Source organism: Gymnogyps californianus, chromosome 1 (assembly GCF_018139145.2).
Source record: "Gymnogyps californianus isolate 813 chromosome 1, ASM1813914v2, whole genome shotgun sequence".
Lineage (NCBI taxonomy): Eukaryota > Metazoa > Chordata > Aves > Accipitriformes > Cathartidae > Gymnogyps > Gymnogyps californianus.
In genome coordinates, this window is record NC_059471.1 from 97,888,645 (window position 1) to 97,904,631 (window position 15,987).

General features: G+C 43.2%; 1 protein-coding gene across 3 annotated transcripts in view; it reads right to left on the minus strand.

The window, feature by feature from the left end:
- Window positions 1-1,923: 1,923 nt before the first annotated feature.
- Window positions 1,924-15,987, minus strand: part of PDE9A (phosphodiesterase 9A) — a 50,270-nt gene continuing 36,206 nt past the window's right edge. For all 3 annotated transcript variants that reach the window (XM_050896983.1, XM_050896975.1, XM_050896968.1), the window contains 9 exons: window positions 13,711-13,797; window positions 10,474-10,578; window positions 9,242-9,324; window positions 8,213-8,369; window positions 6,908-7,021; window positions 6,130-6,234; window positions 4,551-4,679; window positions 4,267-4,362; window positions 1,924-2,589 (listed from right to left, as the gene is read on the minus strand). In XM_050896983.1, the coding sequence (XP_050752940.1) occupies window positions 2,539-2,589; window positions 4,267-4,362; window positions 4,551-4,679; window positions 6,130-6,234; window positions 6,908-7,021; window positions 8,213-8,369; window positions 9,242-9,324; window positions 10,474-10,578; window positions 13,711-13,797 (927 nt within the window). In that variant the 3' untranslated portion in view covers window positions 1,924-2,538. The remainder of the gene's footprint in view (window positions 2,590-4,266; window positions 4,363-4,550; window positions 4,680-6,129; window positions 6,235-6,907; window positions 7,022-8,212; window positions 8,370-9,241; window positions 9,325-10,473; window positions 10,579-13,710; window positions 13,798-15,987) is intronic.

Genomic DNA, 15,987 nt, shown 5'->3' on the forward strand with positions numbered 1-15,987 from the left:
TACTTGTTGGATTAGGGTTTACGGTTAGAGAAAATCCTTCCAACTGAAACAAAACTTCCTACCAGGATCTAACTCTTAAACAGTTTTAGTGGGAGGAGGGTGCAGTCAAGTTCCTACAGCAGGTTTTCTCATCTAAAGTAACTAGCTCAATACAGGACTTGGCATATACTAAGCAATTGTTTATAGCTCCTGCACAGCACATCTGCTTTGGGAGCTGATTTGTGACGGAAATCCTCTTGAATGGAGATGCTAAATTTGATGTACTTGTGAAAAAGAAGTGAAGAATTCCACAGCAGAACAATCTGGGTCACAATGTACTTTGGATTATAAGATTTAGTACAGAAAAAAGGCCCAAACCACATAATTCAGATCCAACTTCCAAGCATCAAAAGTTTGAGGTTAATCAAAACTAGGGTTTAGTTCATCCATTCATGAAGATGTCTGTGTAGCTTGGAGCTGACCCTGTGCTTGGATCTTCCCATCTCCCTTGGGGTCCCCCAGGACTGTTCAAATCCAAGGATCAGACCCTTTTCCAGTTTGCAGGAGAAAGCCCAAAACCACACACACAAAAAGCTGTTTAAAGGAGAAGGCAGCCCAGGCAGAAAGAGGCACGAGCAGAGAGAACTACCAGGGTCTCTGGAAATGTGCAAGCAGGAATAGGGTAGAGGGATGAATGTTTCAAGGTAATATTGATCTCCCTGAGAGACTGGAGAATAGCTGAAGTTTTGTGCAAAAGAAAGAGACCAAACATGGGAAATGGCACTGGGGGAGAAACAAGAGTTAAGCTCAGAATTAATGTGCAGAAAAAACAGGAGAATAAATCTGAATTTCCAGAGCAGGAGGCAAGGTTTGTTGTTCCGTGGTGAGCTTGGTACTAGGCACCTGCCAGAGAGGCTGAGCTTCCTAAGGTGTTTCCTGGGTCATGGGGAGAAAGATTTGTCCCCACCTGCTCATCTCGTTTTGAAAAACAAGCTAAGACAACGCATGCGGCTTTGGACTTTACAGAGGCATAGCACTAGTGTTACCCTTACTGCTAACACACCTAGCAAAGTTGATGGGGCAGCCTCGGGAACTGAGCCAAGGAGGACCGGGGCAACATGCATGATGCTTTGCTGGCTGCATGCCTACAGCTGCCAGTGGGGGGGATGCCAGCAAGCCAGGGTGCATGCGAATCACTGGTCTCAGCAGCCATGCCATGACAGGAACTGATCCTGTCTGCTGAAACCCCCACGGAGGGCGACCTTTGCCCAGTGGGAGGAACCAGGAGCAGGTGAGCAGCGTGGCTGTGGCTCGCCTCTCGTGGGCACGAGGAAGGGGGATTTCTTCTGGCCTTCCCTTTGGCGAGGTGGTGCACAGGAGCTGATCACAGTATTGCCCGCTGTCTGTTTGCACAACTGCAACTCCAGGCAGAGCTTGGCTCACAACCTTTACAAAGTCATCAATGGAAGTGAAGCTTGTTCGGTGTTGCGCTCATGATGCAAGTATACCACAAAAAATGTTTCCAAAGCTTCTCCTCTTAAGGAGAACTGACCCTCCCCTCTCCTTTACGGCCCCTTACCTTGTATTCATTATGAAAGCATTTGTCTTTAGGAACAGAGACAGTTCTCACGTGAACGCATATGCAAAAGAAAACAAGTACAACACCCATTTCTGTAGAAGAATATATTATTTAGCGGATCAGTTTAAAAGTTAAAAAAAAAAATCTGTACATCTTTGAAGGTTTTTCTTGTTGTTGCTTTTTGCATCCACAAGGATAAAAATATGCTTGCACAGTGTTTTCAGCTTTGTGCTCCCTTCTTTGCTCGTGCTGAAGGTTCCAGTGACGCCTAGCTGTGTGACGCCACAAAGCGAACCTGCAAACTCACTAAGGTTTCTTCTGATTTCTTCTAGTGTAGAAAAAAAAAAAAAATTTGCATCCATTATGCTGGGCTTCTGAATGTACTGTGAACACTATAAAATTCAGAGAATAATACAGAGAAATGTGTCATTAGGGCCTACTAGGCAAACAAAAATATATGCCAGGACCCCTGTCAGAATATAAGCATCTGTTAAGCTATGCTGTAATTAGCATACTGCTGTACACATACATATAGTATCTTGACTAAAACAACTTTTTCTTGTTTTTGGATGCCAGTGGATCATTTTCCAGAAAAGGCTCCTTAGCTAAACTCCGCTTTGTCTCTACAGACTGCGGTCAGTGTGGTCACCAAAAAGGCAAATCTGCTGGAGATTTGAGCCGTGCTGCAACCTGTGCAAGTCCGCAGGGGAGGTCCTGCCGGAGGGGCTGCGATGGGCATGCCCGAGTGAGGGGAGCCCTTGGTGCCCGACGGCGGCAGCGCCTGTGCGAGCAGGCTGCAGGCTGTAGACAAGGCGCCCAGACAGGCAGACAGGCAGGCAGGGCATTCGTGCCTGCCACCTCTCCGAGTACATGGTCCCAGCTGGATTTTGATGTAGCCACCACATCTGTTTGGCAAATACAGCATTTCTCAAGAACAGGATAACCTTTGGGCTTATGTTTTGCTCAAAGACTTTTTCGTCTCACTTTTCGGTACTGGCGGTGGTCAAACTTTCACTTTTCTTTTTCTGCAACTGAAATGAAGAGCAAAGCAGGATTAATACCCCTGACTCATGCAGTGCCGCTTTCCACTGCTGCTGTGAGTCGAACACTCATCTCTCCACAAGGCATGTGCAACATTTCTCGGGAAATAATAGGCAGCAGCTTGGTATATCACAGGCACCATTTCATCCAAACAGCTCTAGATGTATGTCCTGAGTAAACAGAACTCAGTCTTTCTCATCATCTGCCGTGCTAGGCTCTCAGATTATTAACTAACCCCTCTTGTTTCAGGATATGTCTGGATTCAGGCAGCTCCTATTTTCCTAAGACCTCTTGTGCCAGTACACCATAATTAAAGCTCCATCAGTTTGTATAAAATTTCTGTTTTGACAGCTTCTGTAAACCAGAAGTAAAATCTTGGCTCAACTTGAAAGATGAATAGGACTCAGAAAGTCTGGCAGTCATATTTGAGTTCTTCTTCCCTCCTTTGAGAAATGCTCCTCTCTCAACTGAAGAATGCCTGAAAGACTTTCTTCTCCTTTATAACTTAGTGCCCTCAAAGCATGTGCTCTTTGTTTAACCAGCCTTAGTATTTGTGCTGCTGAGGGGCTTTTCCTCCAAAGCACTTGGGAGGAGGTGGGAGCTACACCAGAAAGCTACTATTCCACTCATCCAGCCAAGGATGATCACGTGAATGAACCTTCATTTCCCACATATAAAACAGTATCAGCACAACTAGTGCTCCAGGGCACTTCCCAATTTATTTTAATGACAGAGTGACTGATAGTATCCTGTCTACATGATAAATTTGTTCATGTCAGAAAACCCCTACACTGTGATGCCATTTGGGCAGGTTTTGTCGTCTGCCTCAGCAGGGAACAGAAGCACTCGAAGAGGTGTGCAAGGAAGGCGTGCAGGCCCAGTGTCACAGGCTGCAGGGCGCTGCAGGAGCCGGGCCAGCACGCCGGCTGCTGCACTGCGGGCACAGGGCACCTGCTGCCAGGGCCTGGCCTCGCTCTCTGCCATGCCAGGCTCCTGAGGCAATGCAGACATGGTCAGAGACAGCAAATGTGGTTACCTGTGTATCCTACCTCCCCTAAGCCTTACATGTCAAAATGAGAGACAGTCTGTAAATGGAGGCCCCCACTCAGCCTGGGCCATAAAACGGCTTCATTGGTTCTGTGTTTAATCCTACTGGGTGCTGTGTATGAGAGAGTAATTCCTCATAAAATTTCAAGCACATCCTTGATGACAGACAAATGAGTGGAAGTTTCTTCCCAGAAAATAGACTTATGCATTGGTGGTGCAGTGCCTTGAACTGCCCAACCCCGGGACATTTTGCTGCAATCTAGCCCAGGCTAACTCCTTCCCAGGGGAAGGCAGCTCCCTCCAGGAAGAGGCGTTTGCTAACGCGCTCCCCTCAGGCAGTTATCTCTGGGTTTTGTCTTGAGGTCACTCTCTTGCAAGCAGCTCCCTTCCCACGGCCGTACTTGTGTGGTGCCTGGTGGACTCTGCAAGGGCATGCTCTTGTGCACACTTACTGCTTGTGGTACATGCCTCTCTCCAGCCAGGTATAATGAATGTGTTTCTCATGATAATGATGATATAAGGATAAGCATTCCTACTATTTTGGAATTAAGCTGCTATTAAATTATAATGTTTGACTTAATCATAATGTTTGCTTTATCAAAGAGATATTTAGAGCTTACCTCTTTCATAGCATCATCTATCTGTTTTAATTCCTCATAGTGGTCCCTGGATTCCCAAAGGGGCTGGAGCATCACCTCCTCCACTTCTGGGAATAGCTGGTGAAAACAAGAGAGTCAATATCAACATTTCCTTTTGTATTCATTAACTTGTACATGCTAGAAATGGGGTGAAAGGCAGGGTGTGAACTGTACATCCCCATTTCCCTGGCTGACTAAACACCTGTCGAAGCAAATGCTGAAGCTCTGCACGCTCCCACTTCTGCTTCTGGCCTTGGGTCACTTACCTTTGTTACTGTTTCGAACATGGGGATGAGAACGAACTTCAGGAAGCCGATCTGTGCTGTCGGCTTGGTCACTTTGTCGCGGTCCATGAACGGTGCCACTGGAAGCCCCTCAGATTTTTCTCGGTCGCTCTGGAACAAATCTAGAGTTAACAAATACTAATCTTGGCTAGTAGCCTGTGAGGAGAGTGATGTACCAAGCAGATCACTACTAAAGAGCAGTAGCCTTCAGATACAGATCTCAGTGGTGTCTGAAGATAGCACAGAATAGCAATATCCTTCCCTCGGGCCAATGTATCCTGCTTTGTTGAGAGCAAGCATGTGAATGAAGAGAACTCTGTTCAGTTAGTTGTGCACAGCACTGGCATGAAAGTGTTCACCTCCAGGCTTACAGGGCAATGAGGCCACCTGATTCCCTTTGCAAACCCATGGGACTTGTGAGGTAAAATATTTCTGAGCATTCAGAAAGGTGATAATGGTTCTTGCTGCTCTGGAAGAGAAGGAATAGATCTTTGATTTCCTCATCATTCTCCAGAGAGTGATTATTTTTGGGTATTCAACCAGAAATTACATCTCCTTCTTTACTAATGGTTAAAACTAGTTCTGGCTAGCCAGGTCAATGGAGAATAGTTCCATTGACTGCAAAGAGTTTACCAAGCTACCTACTTGACCACATAACTCACTGTTTCTATGTGGGTTCATGTGCAAGGAGGTCACAGACTGTGCGTGCAAAAGAGATATCCTGTAGCAGACTTTCTCTCTCAATTATTGGGTCTTCCGGCACATAGTGCCTTTGCTGGATGGCCAAAACAGTAAGGTACACAGATACTGTAATTCTGAGTAAAAAGCTGGAGACGCAGTGAGCTAGAAGTGTTTCTGACACATCATCTGAGATGTCTGTCTCTTGTGAGAAGCCCTCCTTGCCATGCACCCCATCAAAGTATAGACAAAACACACAAGAAAGCTCTGCAGCTGTGTGTCAGTTGAGATCCCACTGCTGCAGCACGTACACACTGCTCAGGAGCCCGTGTGCCAGAGGCAGCTGAGGGCTGGTCTTCCAGGGATCCTTTTTTAAGCAATCAGAAACTGTTCAGCCAGGAATCTGGTGAGGAGCAATGGTTTGTGGAGCTTAAAGTCTGACTTTGCACACCTCAACAAGTCTTCTGCTTTCTCTTTAGGGGAATGTTCACATGCAGTGAAAATTATCTAAACTAGTTCCCCTGTGGTATTTGATATAATTTACCTGACAACTTTCTCTTGCCACTGCTCTTGCCCTTTTGGCTCAAAAATCATTTATATGTCAAACAAACTTGCAACGCAGCCGCTTTACAGAGAACAAGCTTCAGTCTGCTAGCATTAGGATTTCTAGGTTGCTATTGTCTTTCATCTGCAAATTGCAGTCGATTGCATTCCCTTGCTTTCTGAACAGCTTCTCTTGCTGACATCCTTCTCCAACTGTATGTAAAAGAAGCTTTTCCATCCTAGAGCTAGACTGGGCTGTTAGACAGCGGAGCACCTGTAGCTGAGGTGGGATTCAGGAAGAGCAGCAATTTGTGCAATTGCATCTCTCCCTCATTCTTACCTGCATAAAATATTCCTCTAGTAAGCAATCTACCCAGGGCTCCGCTACTTCCATCGGGCGGACTTCGTTGGAGATATCACAGCATTTTATCAGTACCATCTTCAGCTGAAAGAGGATAATACTTTAATACTACAGTCTTAATGCCAGCCCTTTTTCCCCTATCTAGAACTCGTGTCTTTACAATGCAGTGGGAGGCAATGTTTTCAAACAGAAAGGACAGTTTTAGGATTAAATCAGAGGTCTTAAATGATCTGGATTCCTTTTCACTCTCTCAGTTACCCTATGTAAATGACTTATCGCCTCTCTGCCTTGGTTTCCCTGTCTGTAGCACTGGGATGTGTCACAGTGGGATATGCGCTTATCTGCTGCATGAAGAGATTCAGCCACAAATGACCATGAAGTTGTTTGTGGAGCACTCAAGGGCAGCTGGGGAAAGACTTCCCTGGACGTCAAAGACAACTGGATTGGGAAGTAGAGGAGACTAGAGTTTGTACTTTTGTGGATACTTTTTGCCCCACAGTAATGCACAATAAGAATTTGTGACCTGACAGAGTAAATATATTTTTTTTCTTGATGAGATTCCAGGATTTCTAAAGCTGGAGTAATCTATTTTAAGTAGAGCACTTCCAAATTGTAATTCTTTTTGGTGGGGCAGAGGATGTAAGAAGGATTCTTTTTTGATAATGTATATTGAATCTTGGTTTTTAAACAAACAAATGTTAATCTACAAGCTTTCACACTATGCACAGAAAAATAATAATCCACAAAACCTCCTTACACAGGTCATGTGCTCTTCATTTGAGTAATCAAAATTTTCCATTTTTTCCTTGAAAGAGTCCAGTATTTCTGCATGTCTCGCCATGTCTGTAGCCAGGATTAACGTAATTATCCCCTAGAAAAGAAAAAATGTTCACATATTAACTCAACATTCTTTACAAAGTCTACTATTGCAGAGCAAAGTAGGGTCTTTCTTACACACAAAAAGCCTCAGATGCATAACATTGTTAATACTGAAAGGGGAAGTTTCTGACTTGAAACTACCAAGCAAACTGGAAGAGGGTTACAAAGAGTTCATGGTGTATGAAGATCATGGTTGGATTGATCTCTAACACTAGCGTGATATTCCAGAGGCATTGAGGTTTTTCCTTTCTGATGATTGACTAATTTGGGAAAAACAAACTGTACAACAGGATGTTAAAAATCACACTCTGTTTGCCAAGATCCACTTTTGGCTCCTTGGAAAGCACTCCAGGTTTTGCTGCTGACTCTTAGTAGCCCTAGGAAGAGACAAAGATCGGTAGATGTGGATGTCCTCTGTGCTCATCCTCCTTGGATTAAGGGCTTTGAAATACCCAGATGCAGCCAATGTGTTAGGAGCTCTGTATCCTCCTGCTAGGCAGAGTTTAAGATGGGAAAACTTGTGGTTAATTTAAAGTTGCGGGGTTTCATACAGATCTATCCATTTTGGGCCCATGCCTGCTTCCCATGCACTGGCAGAATCAGTAACTCCAGCCAGACCAGTATCTAAGCCCTGACATTGGTCTGCTTTTTCATTTGGTGTGTAAGGAAGGTGTAACGTGGAAACTAAGACCAAATTTTGGCCCTTAGTGCTCTAATGGGAATTGTAGCATTGTTTACTGTCTCAGAGATAACTGTGATGACTCCCAGTCCACCAGAGCCTCTTCCCACAGTACAAGTGCTCTGCTGTTGTAAATCTTTTCCCATTTTGAAGCCCCTCTTAAAATTAATACAATGTTCTCTTAAAGCATAAACTTCTGTCATGAGAGCTTAATCCTTTCCCAGTCAGAGCTAATTGGCTCCTTCAATAATATAAATATCTACCCCCAAAATGTCATAGGCTCTAATAGTCAGGATGTACTCATTATTTCTCAGCAAGACATTCCAGGGAGTGCTGCTGTGGAAATTTTCCAAGAATCCCTCTTGGATCCTTCCAGTGTGAGGGGCTTTTTCAGTCCTACCCTCTAGGGAGAATGATTCACTCACATTGTACAGCAGGGAAGTCTGTGCGTGCTTACATCTTCAGGAACAGTTTGTACGACACAGATGGGAACAGCATTCATACCTGTCTTATCTGTTTGAATTGGTCCTGGTCGACATTGGAGAAAATGTTGTATTCTGGCTGGGAAATGATCTGGAAAGCCACAGCACAGTGGTGGTTCTCCAGTGGGGAGATGTCATTGTAGCGTACCGCAAGCTCAGTTCGTGCATTTATCTGATAGCTGATGTGAAGAAAAACAATGAGAACTCCTGCAGACACACACCAGCTGCTCTAAACCATGCTGCTTACTTTTATTTACATTCTTTTCAATACTTATTCAATTAGCTGCAGTTTGGTTTTTGATTGTTAATACTAAATCAGATTTTTAGAGAAGATAGATATTACTTTAATATCATCTCAGGCACTATTCCCCTCTAGGGTTTTTTTTTTAAATTTTACCAAGTTTCTGTAGCTTAAAATGACATAGAACAAACACAGAAGGAACTGTCTGGGCTTCATTCAACCCCCACTAATGTCAACGGAGAGATTCTCACTGATCCCTGTCAGAATTGGGTTCTGCCCTTATTTAGTGAATGGCTACAAATAAATTAGATTCTCTCTCTCTTTTTCACATGCACATACATGCACACAAGAGTGTCCATGGGTCAACAATTCTAATTTCCTCACATGATAATAAATAGAATAATATGTACTTCATGATTTATAATTATGAAATAATGTGTAAATTAAATCACCCTTTGCATCTTAGTATAATTATTCCATTTCAGTCAATGGAGCTATAATCATTTATGCCCTCTTTCTCAGCTGTAAAACATTTTACCTTGCTTTCTCAGGAGTGGGGGAAAGTGTTGGAATAGAAATCTGAAAGAACATTTTCCTTACAGAGCCAAGGACAGCTGGCAACCCCAACCCTGACCTGAATTTTCTGCGTGAAGCTCTGCCTTGGCCCACATGTGAGTGAACAGCAGGGCCTTGGCAGAAGGTCATGGCCAGCTCAAGCTGTGAGAAGGAAAACCTGATCTACCAAAAATGCCAGCTGGTATTACCTTCCCAATAAATTTTAAGGGAAGAGAAAGCAGGAGACAGACTTACGTATTGTTATAACCCGGATGGTCCAAGTCATGGCATACTGCTGCAGTCATGAGAATCAAGATGTCAATTTGGGAAAATTTCTCCTGTAAAATACAAAACATTAATGTAGTATTACGATTTCTACTTCCCCTATCCCCATAAATGAAAAGAAGTAAAAAACCCGCCCACATTTACTTTTTAGACAAATGCAAATCTGAGCAAAATGAAGTATTTTTCCATAGATCAATTTACTTCAGTCAAGAAAGAGAATTCTGCCTTCCCTTCCAGTAAAAATGACTCAGATTTGCCTTTGTTGCATTAAATAACAGCAGCTCAGAGGAGGCAATTTGCTTGAAATTTGCTATTACTGCAGAGATCACATAAAAGCACTGAGATATTAGTACAGTCTCTTACAAGTCGTTTGAGCATCCTGGTTAGTTAAGGGAGGGCTGGAAGATAGCTTAGTTGCCATTGCATTCTGCATTAACTAAAGTTATGAAAAGAGCGAGAAAAATTAAGTGTGTTGCATTCCCACAGCTTCTGAATACAATGAACTTCCATTAAAGCAAGTTTTTCTTCATCTCTTATTGCCAAGAAAATAGACTTAGGCCAGTAAATGAAATGTTTAACTATGGAGAAGAAAGGGTTTTTTTAACTGAATAAAATCTGGCTTGTACAGAAATGAAATTAATATGTAAACACAGGTTATCCAGTCAATAAAAATAAATCATGCGTATAGTTTTGAATAAAGTACAGCTTGAATGTGAATCTTGCATACAGTACATGCAAGGCATTATTTGCAGTAGCTCACCCAGGTGCAAGCACACATTTGGAGAAAACCTCTTGTGGGAACATTTTGTGTCACAGATGAAGACCATATCCACAGACCATAATTCAGTAGGCTTTTGGATCTGATTCACAGATGTTTCATGCTATCAGAGTGTCAAAAGAGCTTGAGTGTACAAATTGGGGATATCCAGGAGGTGAAGGTAGCTTCCCAGCAGCCTCAGAGAGCTGTGTAGCTGCTTGGAGTCTGGGATGGGATGGCTGAGTGGGCAGCCAGAGGTGGAAATGCAACACCTCTCCTCCTCTCCCCAGGGACTGAACAAGTGCAGCTACTGCAAAGCTCATCACTTGCCAGCAAGCTGGTGGCCTGTTTGCCAAGAAAAGTGGCACAGGTATCGTGGTGCTCAGTGGACGAACATGTGCCCCACGATGGAAATGGAGTGATGCTATTGAGGTGGGGGGCATACCTGGAGGCTGCAGAGCGAGATCATGCTGTACATCATCTGGGTCACGCAGAAGCAGTGCCGGAAATTGTGAAAGGGGTTGTTTCTGTAATTGTCATGAATACACAGCTGCAGAGAGAGGGAATGAAGCTGTCAGAGACAGGAGAGCCTTTCTTTGTAAAAACATGATTACATACGCTTCCCAGCCTCCCTGGAAGCACTGTATATCCCTACAGGAGTCCTATGGAGCCCAGTATTATTTTCTGCTAGCACAGTGACAGCACAAGGCTCTTTGACACTCTCTGCCTACCTGGGGGGGGCGGTGAGAGATTACTGCCTTTCAAGAATTTGTCAGCAGGCAAAGCTCATAGCATCTCTCTCTCATATCAGCTAGCAATGGGTAAACATCCCAGCACAGCTGCAAGTGCACGTCAGTCTCGAGATAGGACTCTGTGCCCTCATCCTGAATTTGTATTTCAAACCGTGTGGTGGTTAAACGGTGACTTTGGGGTGTGTAAAGAACTCAAAGCACATCCTCATTCCCCCCTCTCACTGAATGCAAACTGCAGCTTTGAAATCTTCAAGGCTGAGATGTAGCTGTTATTTCATTTGCAAATGCTCAGAGGTGGCACACTGGGACATGTTGCTTGGCAAAGTGAAGATGTGAATGCACATGCACTAGCATACCTGTGTGGATTTCCTACACTAGGCAGCATGGGAGAGATTTAGCCATATGGGCACATGGGACTGATTTTTGTGTGTTTTAACTTTCTACAGATCCTGGCTATGTGTCCTCATTACAAATGCAAGCTAAAGCCCATCTTTCCATGTGTCCTCGCTACTGTCAGCCAGGCTAGCTGAGTGAAGCTGGCACAGCTGGGTTAACACATGCCACAGTCATTCTTCCAATGCGCTGGATAGCCTTTGGTATCCTGTCCTGCACAGAACAGCCAAGCATCAGCAGCACTGCTCGACCTCTTCTGCTGAATCCTCTGTAGCCTGGACCCTAGAGAGCCCTTATGCACGTGCTTCAGTTACTAAGCCTGAATTAAGGACATGGACGGAATTCGTGTCCCCTTCTCTAGCTAAATAGTGAATTTTCTTCAAGAGTCCTGAAGCCCCATCAGGATCAAACCCTTCAACCTGGGACCTGACTTCTAGGGAGCCTCAAAGCTCTGGATGAGGTCAAGAGAACTATGGGTTTTCAATGCTTATTCAATATTTGGGGGCTTCATTGCAAAAACTGTTCAGATTATTCTGCAGCAAGGACTTTAGAGATATATCACACTATTTTAAAATGAATAACTAATGGCACAATATGGCCAGGCTCACAGGTGGTGGGCAGTATCTCACAGCCTCCACATGGACACTGTGGTCATGCCCAGGCCCATTACAACACTGCATGGATGTAATGTATACATCCAGCAGTGGAGCTCAGAGCATCCCAGGGGACTCCTGACTCAGAGCACTGAAGGGCTAGAGTGACTAGGTTGTATTAGTCATCCTTTCCTCCCCTTTCTGGAACATTTCTGTAGCCAGTGGATGTGGGAGCAAGAAAACAAGCATATGCATGAGGTGGCTTTTTCTCACCCACTTAAATTCAAACTGCTGCCCATACTGTGCCTGTGGAAGTATCATAGTTTGAAGCAGGGTCCTTGGGGCTTTTTTTAATCATCTTTCTTTCTGCGAAGCTAGTGTTTAAGAAAGGAAATCTCACCCTGTCTTACCTTTGTAGAAAATACATAATAAACTCCCCTCGTTGTTCAGAATGAGGCTGTCTTAAATGCTAGTGGTAACAAATTACTTGGAGATACAAGCTAACAGGAAGCTGCCTGCAGTAATGCGTGTGGGTGGCATGTTGATGTGAGTTGACATATCACCTTGTTTCCCATGTTTTCAGGCTGTGAGACAGGAGGAGGAAATTTTCTGTTTTATCTGCTCTGTGCTAGCCTTGATTGTATTGGGTTTCATCCCACCCCTTCTGTTCAGCTGCTTTCTAAGCTCAACAATACTGAGCTTTTCATCTGCCTTCTTTGGGGAGAGATTTCCTAGGTCTCAATCATTTTTTATATCTCCTGTAATGTAGTCATACCATTTTTCTAAAAAGACTTAAGCAGTCCTAGGCATAAATTCCAGGTAAGCCTTATGCCTTCTATGGAGACATGGTAACATTGGTCCATTTTATCCCTTATTCCAGTCTGTGATCAGCCTAATGCCTTGTTAGCTTCAGCCAGCAGCAGCACACCAAGCAGTGACAGTCACTGCCCTGTGTACGCTGGTGCCCAGGTGCTTTTTGCTCTAGCTGTACTTCGCGATATGATGAATTCAGTGTTTCACTTTGTGTTTTCTAGCCACCACCTTCTGAATTTGTGGAATTTTTTCAGGCCTCTCTGGGACTCTACATCAATCATGTAAAACAGTTCCTTCTATTCTGTCCATACTCTTAAGGTAATTAGAAGAGATTAGTGAGATATAATTCTTCACTACAAGAATCATAAGAAACATCTGTATAATGAACTTCACATCATGATGTTTTTAATTATTGTTTCAATCAATTTGTCAGGTAGAGATGTAAGTTTTACTAACCATAATTCTTCAGGGTATCCCTAGATCCTTTTTAAACAATGGGTAAAATATTTACTGTTCTATGGTCCTCTAGGAACATGATGGGGTTTTCTGAGAAAGCCAATGTATTCTCCAGCTTTTTAGCAAATTCTTTCATATGCTCTCCCTTGGACCTGATAACTTATTGATTTTTAATTGTTTCTTCTTTAGATATCTTAGTTTTGGTATGATCTCATCTTTATCATGTCTTGCATCTCTGCAACATTCTCAACATTAAAGACCAAGGCAAAGAAAGTTATTTAACTTCTCAGCAATTCCTTTTCCTTTCTGCCTTGCTCTTTTACTCCCTGTGATTTAGGACATCTAATGATTATTGCACATACTGGCTTTTTTTGGCCATCTCTGAAGACATTCGTCTTGTCTCCATTTACAATAGGTACCAAGAGCATTCACCAGAAATGAACTGCTTTCAGTAATAGAAAGCTCAGCAAACAAATGGAAAACAGTTTAAAAAAAGTCATCTGTTACCACAAGAATGCAACAATTTGCTGAAGTACTTACATTTTAAGAATTTGTATAGACTGACTGCTTTCAGTGGATTACTTACGTGAGTCAAGTTAATTCCATGACTAAATGTTTTGTTTATTGATTTTTTAATTTGAAAAATTGCAAATATCAGGAATTTTAAATACTTACCAACCACCTCTTTAACGTGATAGGATTGATGTTGAAGTCTTTTACCAACCCAAGATCATGGTACATATGTTCCAAACAACTGAGCATCTGCAGCCAGGAACAGATAGGTTATTGGCTTGGTAAATATCACTTTACTTTACGATACATTGCAGAGTGAATTTTCTCCTTGCAAGCATCGAATAATTGCAGAGCCCTCTTGTTAAGATGAAAGAAAGATGTTCAAAGATTGCATTATTAAAGAGAGTGCAAGAGGGGAGACAGAGAGGTTCTGAAAGCTTTTTGAAGTAGACAGATTGCTGTTGACTTCATAGGTTTTGTGCAGGGCTTTGAATCACACCAGCTCTCTTTTGTAATTGTGATTCATGCGTATCATAGCAAACCCTTCTCACAAAAAAGTATTGCCATTTTTCTAATTCAGCTGGGATATGTTCTAAAGCTCAATGAAATCAGTGGGAGTTTTTCCACTGACTCCAGAGGCCCTAGCTGTACAGAAATGGATCAGGCCCTAGCTGTATAGAACATGACAGCAGATAATAGGAGATCCTTAAAGAAACATTTATTCTAGATATGTGTCAATATCTTCTTTCTTCATGACTTTTTGCGAGTTCCTAAATCCGCTACCTTAACTCGGATTTCTTGTTTAACAAAAGATCTCCCGTTATAACACAAAATTGCAGCAGGTTTGTGACCATCCACTCCCATAAACTGTAACTATGAATCCAATAGCTGAAATGCAAAGGCAGGCTCCTCTTTTAGGACAACATCTACTCTGCGATAGGAAGGGGGATGCAGATAGTTCAGCACTGCCGCTCCTGGTTAATCTTCTGGGTTTGAAAATATTGCAAAAGAAAGGTATGGATAATCTGATGTGTCTGGGCACTACACAGCTGCCACCAGTCAGAAATGAGCAGACTTCCAGGAGTTCAGGAGTTTATGTACTTGCATTCCCATTTCTGAAGGCAAAATCTGCAGGGGATGAAATGTAGCCATTACATTAGCAGATACAGTTCTTAGACTGTAGACTGATCCAGGAGTTTTTAACATGATGAGGGTAATGTCACAAATATGGCCTTGGAGACATTTTTAGTTAGGTTTCTGTTATTTAGGCTCTTAAAAACTCTCCACAAAAATGATTTCATGTAATGAAACTTTATATTTATCCAGGGAATATACACAGTTCATGCAGTAACAAGCGGGCTCGTTTTGAGTCATCCGAACAGGAAAAAAGAGACTTTCCTGCAAGACTTGAGGGACAATGTCATGAGCTGAACTGTGCTCAGATCACATGGCCAGCATTTTGCTGTAGACCACCTTGACTTGTTCCTAGTCCCTGAGGTAGAATATATGTTTTGCAATAGTTTCAGAAAAGACTTTTTGAGACAATAAACTTGATCTAGAAGGGCTGAATTACCCTCGGAAATGCCTATCTCCCTCCAGCTGTTGCCAAGAGAGCTTTGGGTGAGTGGCAGGGTGACTCTGAGTCCCAAAGCCCCTGCCCTGGACACGTGAGAATCTCAGTTTTCATTTTTAGCTTTCTTGGTCAACAGCAAAAGCTTGAATATTGGACTCTTCTAAGGCTTGAAAGTGAGTGGGCATTTGAGAAAGAGAATGCAAGCTTGCTGCATAGCTCTCTTTACTGAGATGCTGCAGAGCACAACATTATTAATTTGCTTACAGAAGACTGGTTTATAACCTGCCTGCCCCACATTGAGCACGTGGGCAAATACTCATTGCTAAACAAGCATTGACAGAATTGAAATATTCTCTGTAAACATAAACCAGAGCTGAAAAGGTGAGATAAACCCATATGGTGCTCGGCTCACCAGAGTTTGTGCAGTATCTTATTTCTGAGCAGCACTCCTCCTCGCAGGGCATGTCTAATCTCCGCACCCTCGTTAGCCTTGTTCATGCCACCATATAGGGTTTCCTAGTACTCTGAATGAGTTACTGTGTTAAAATACTATGCCTCAGCACACAAGAATCCATGGATAATGGTTTTTGTCTCTATTCTTTCTTAATAGTCAGAACAACAATGAGCCAGCAGTGTTATGGTCCACCTGGCAGGTCGTAATTCTCTCTTGCTGTAAAGTTCTGACAGGCATTCAAAAGCTGGGGGCGAGCCATTTTGCCTGAGCAGTTGTATGGCCATGGTACAGAGAAAAGGGGCTGGAGAGGGAGCGGTAACTGCAGACACCAGCCTCAGCTTGGCACGGACCGCACAAGGGAAGCTCTGCCAGCTTGCGTGAATGGGAGATGGACCTAAAGCCACCATGGAGT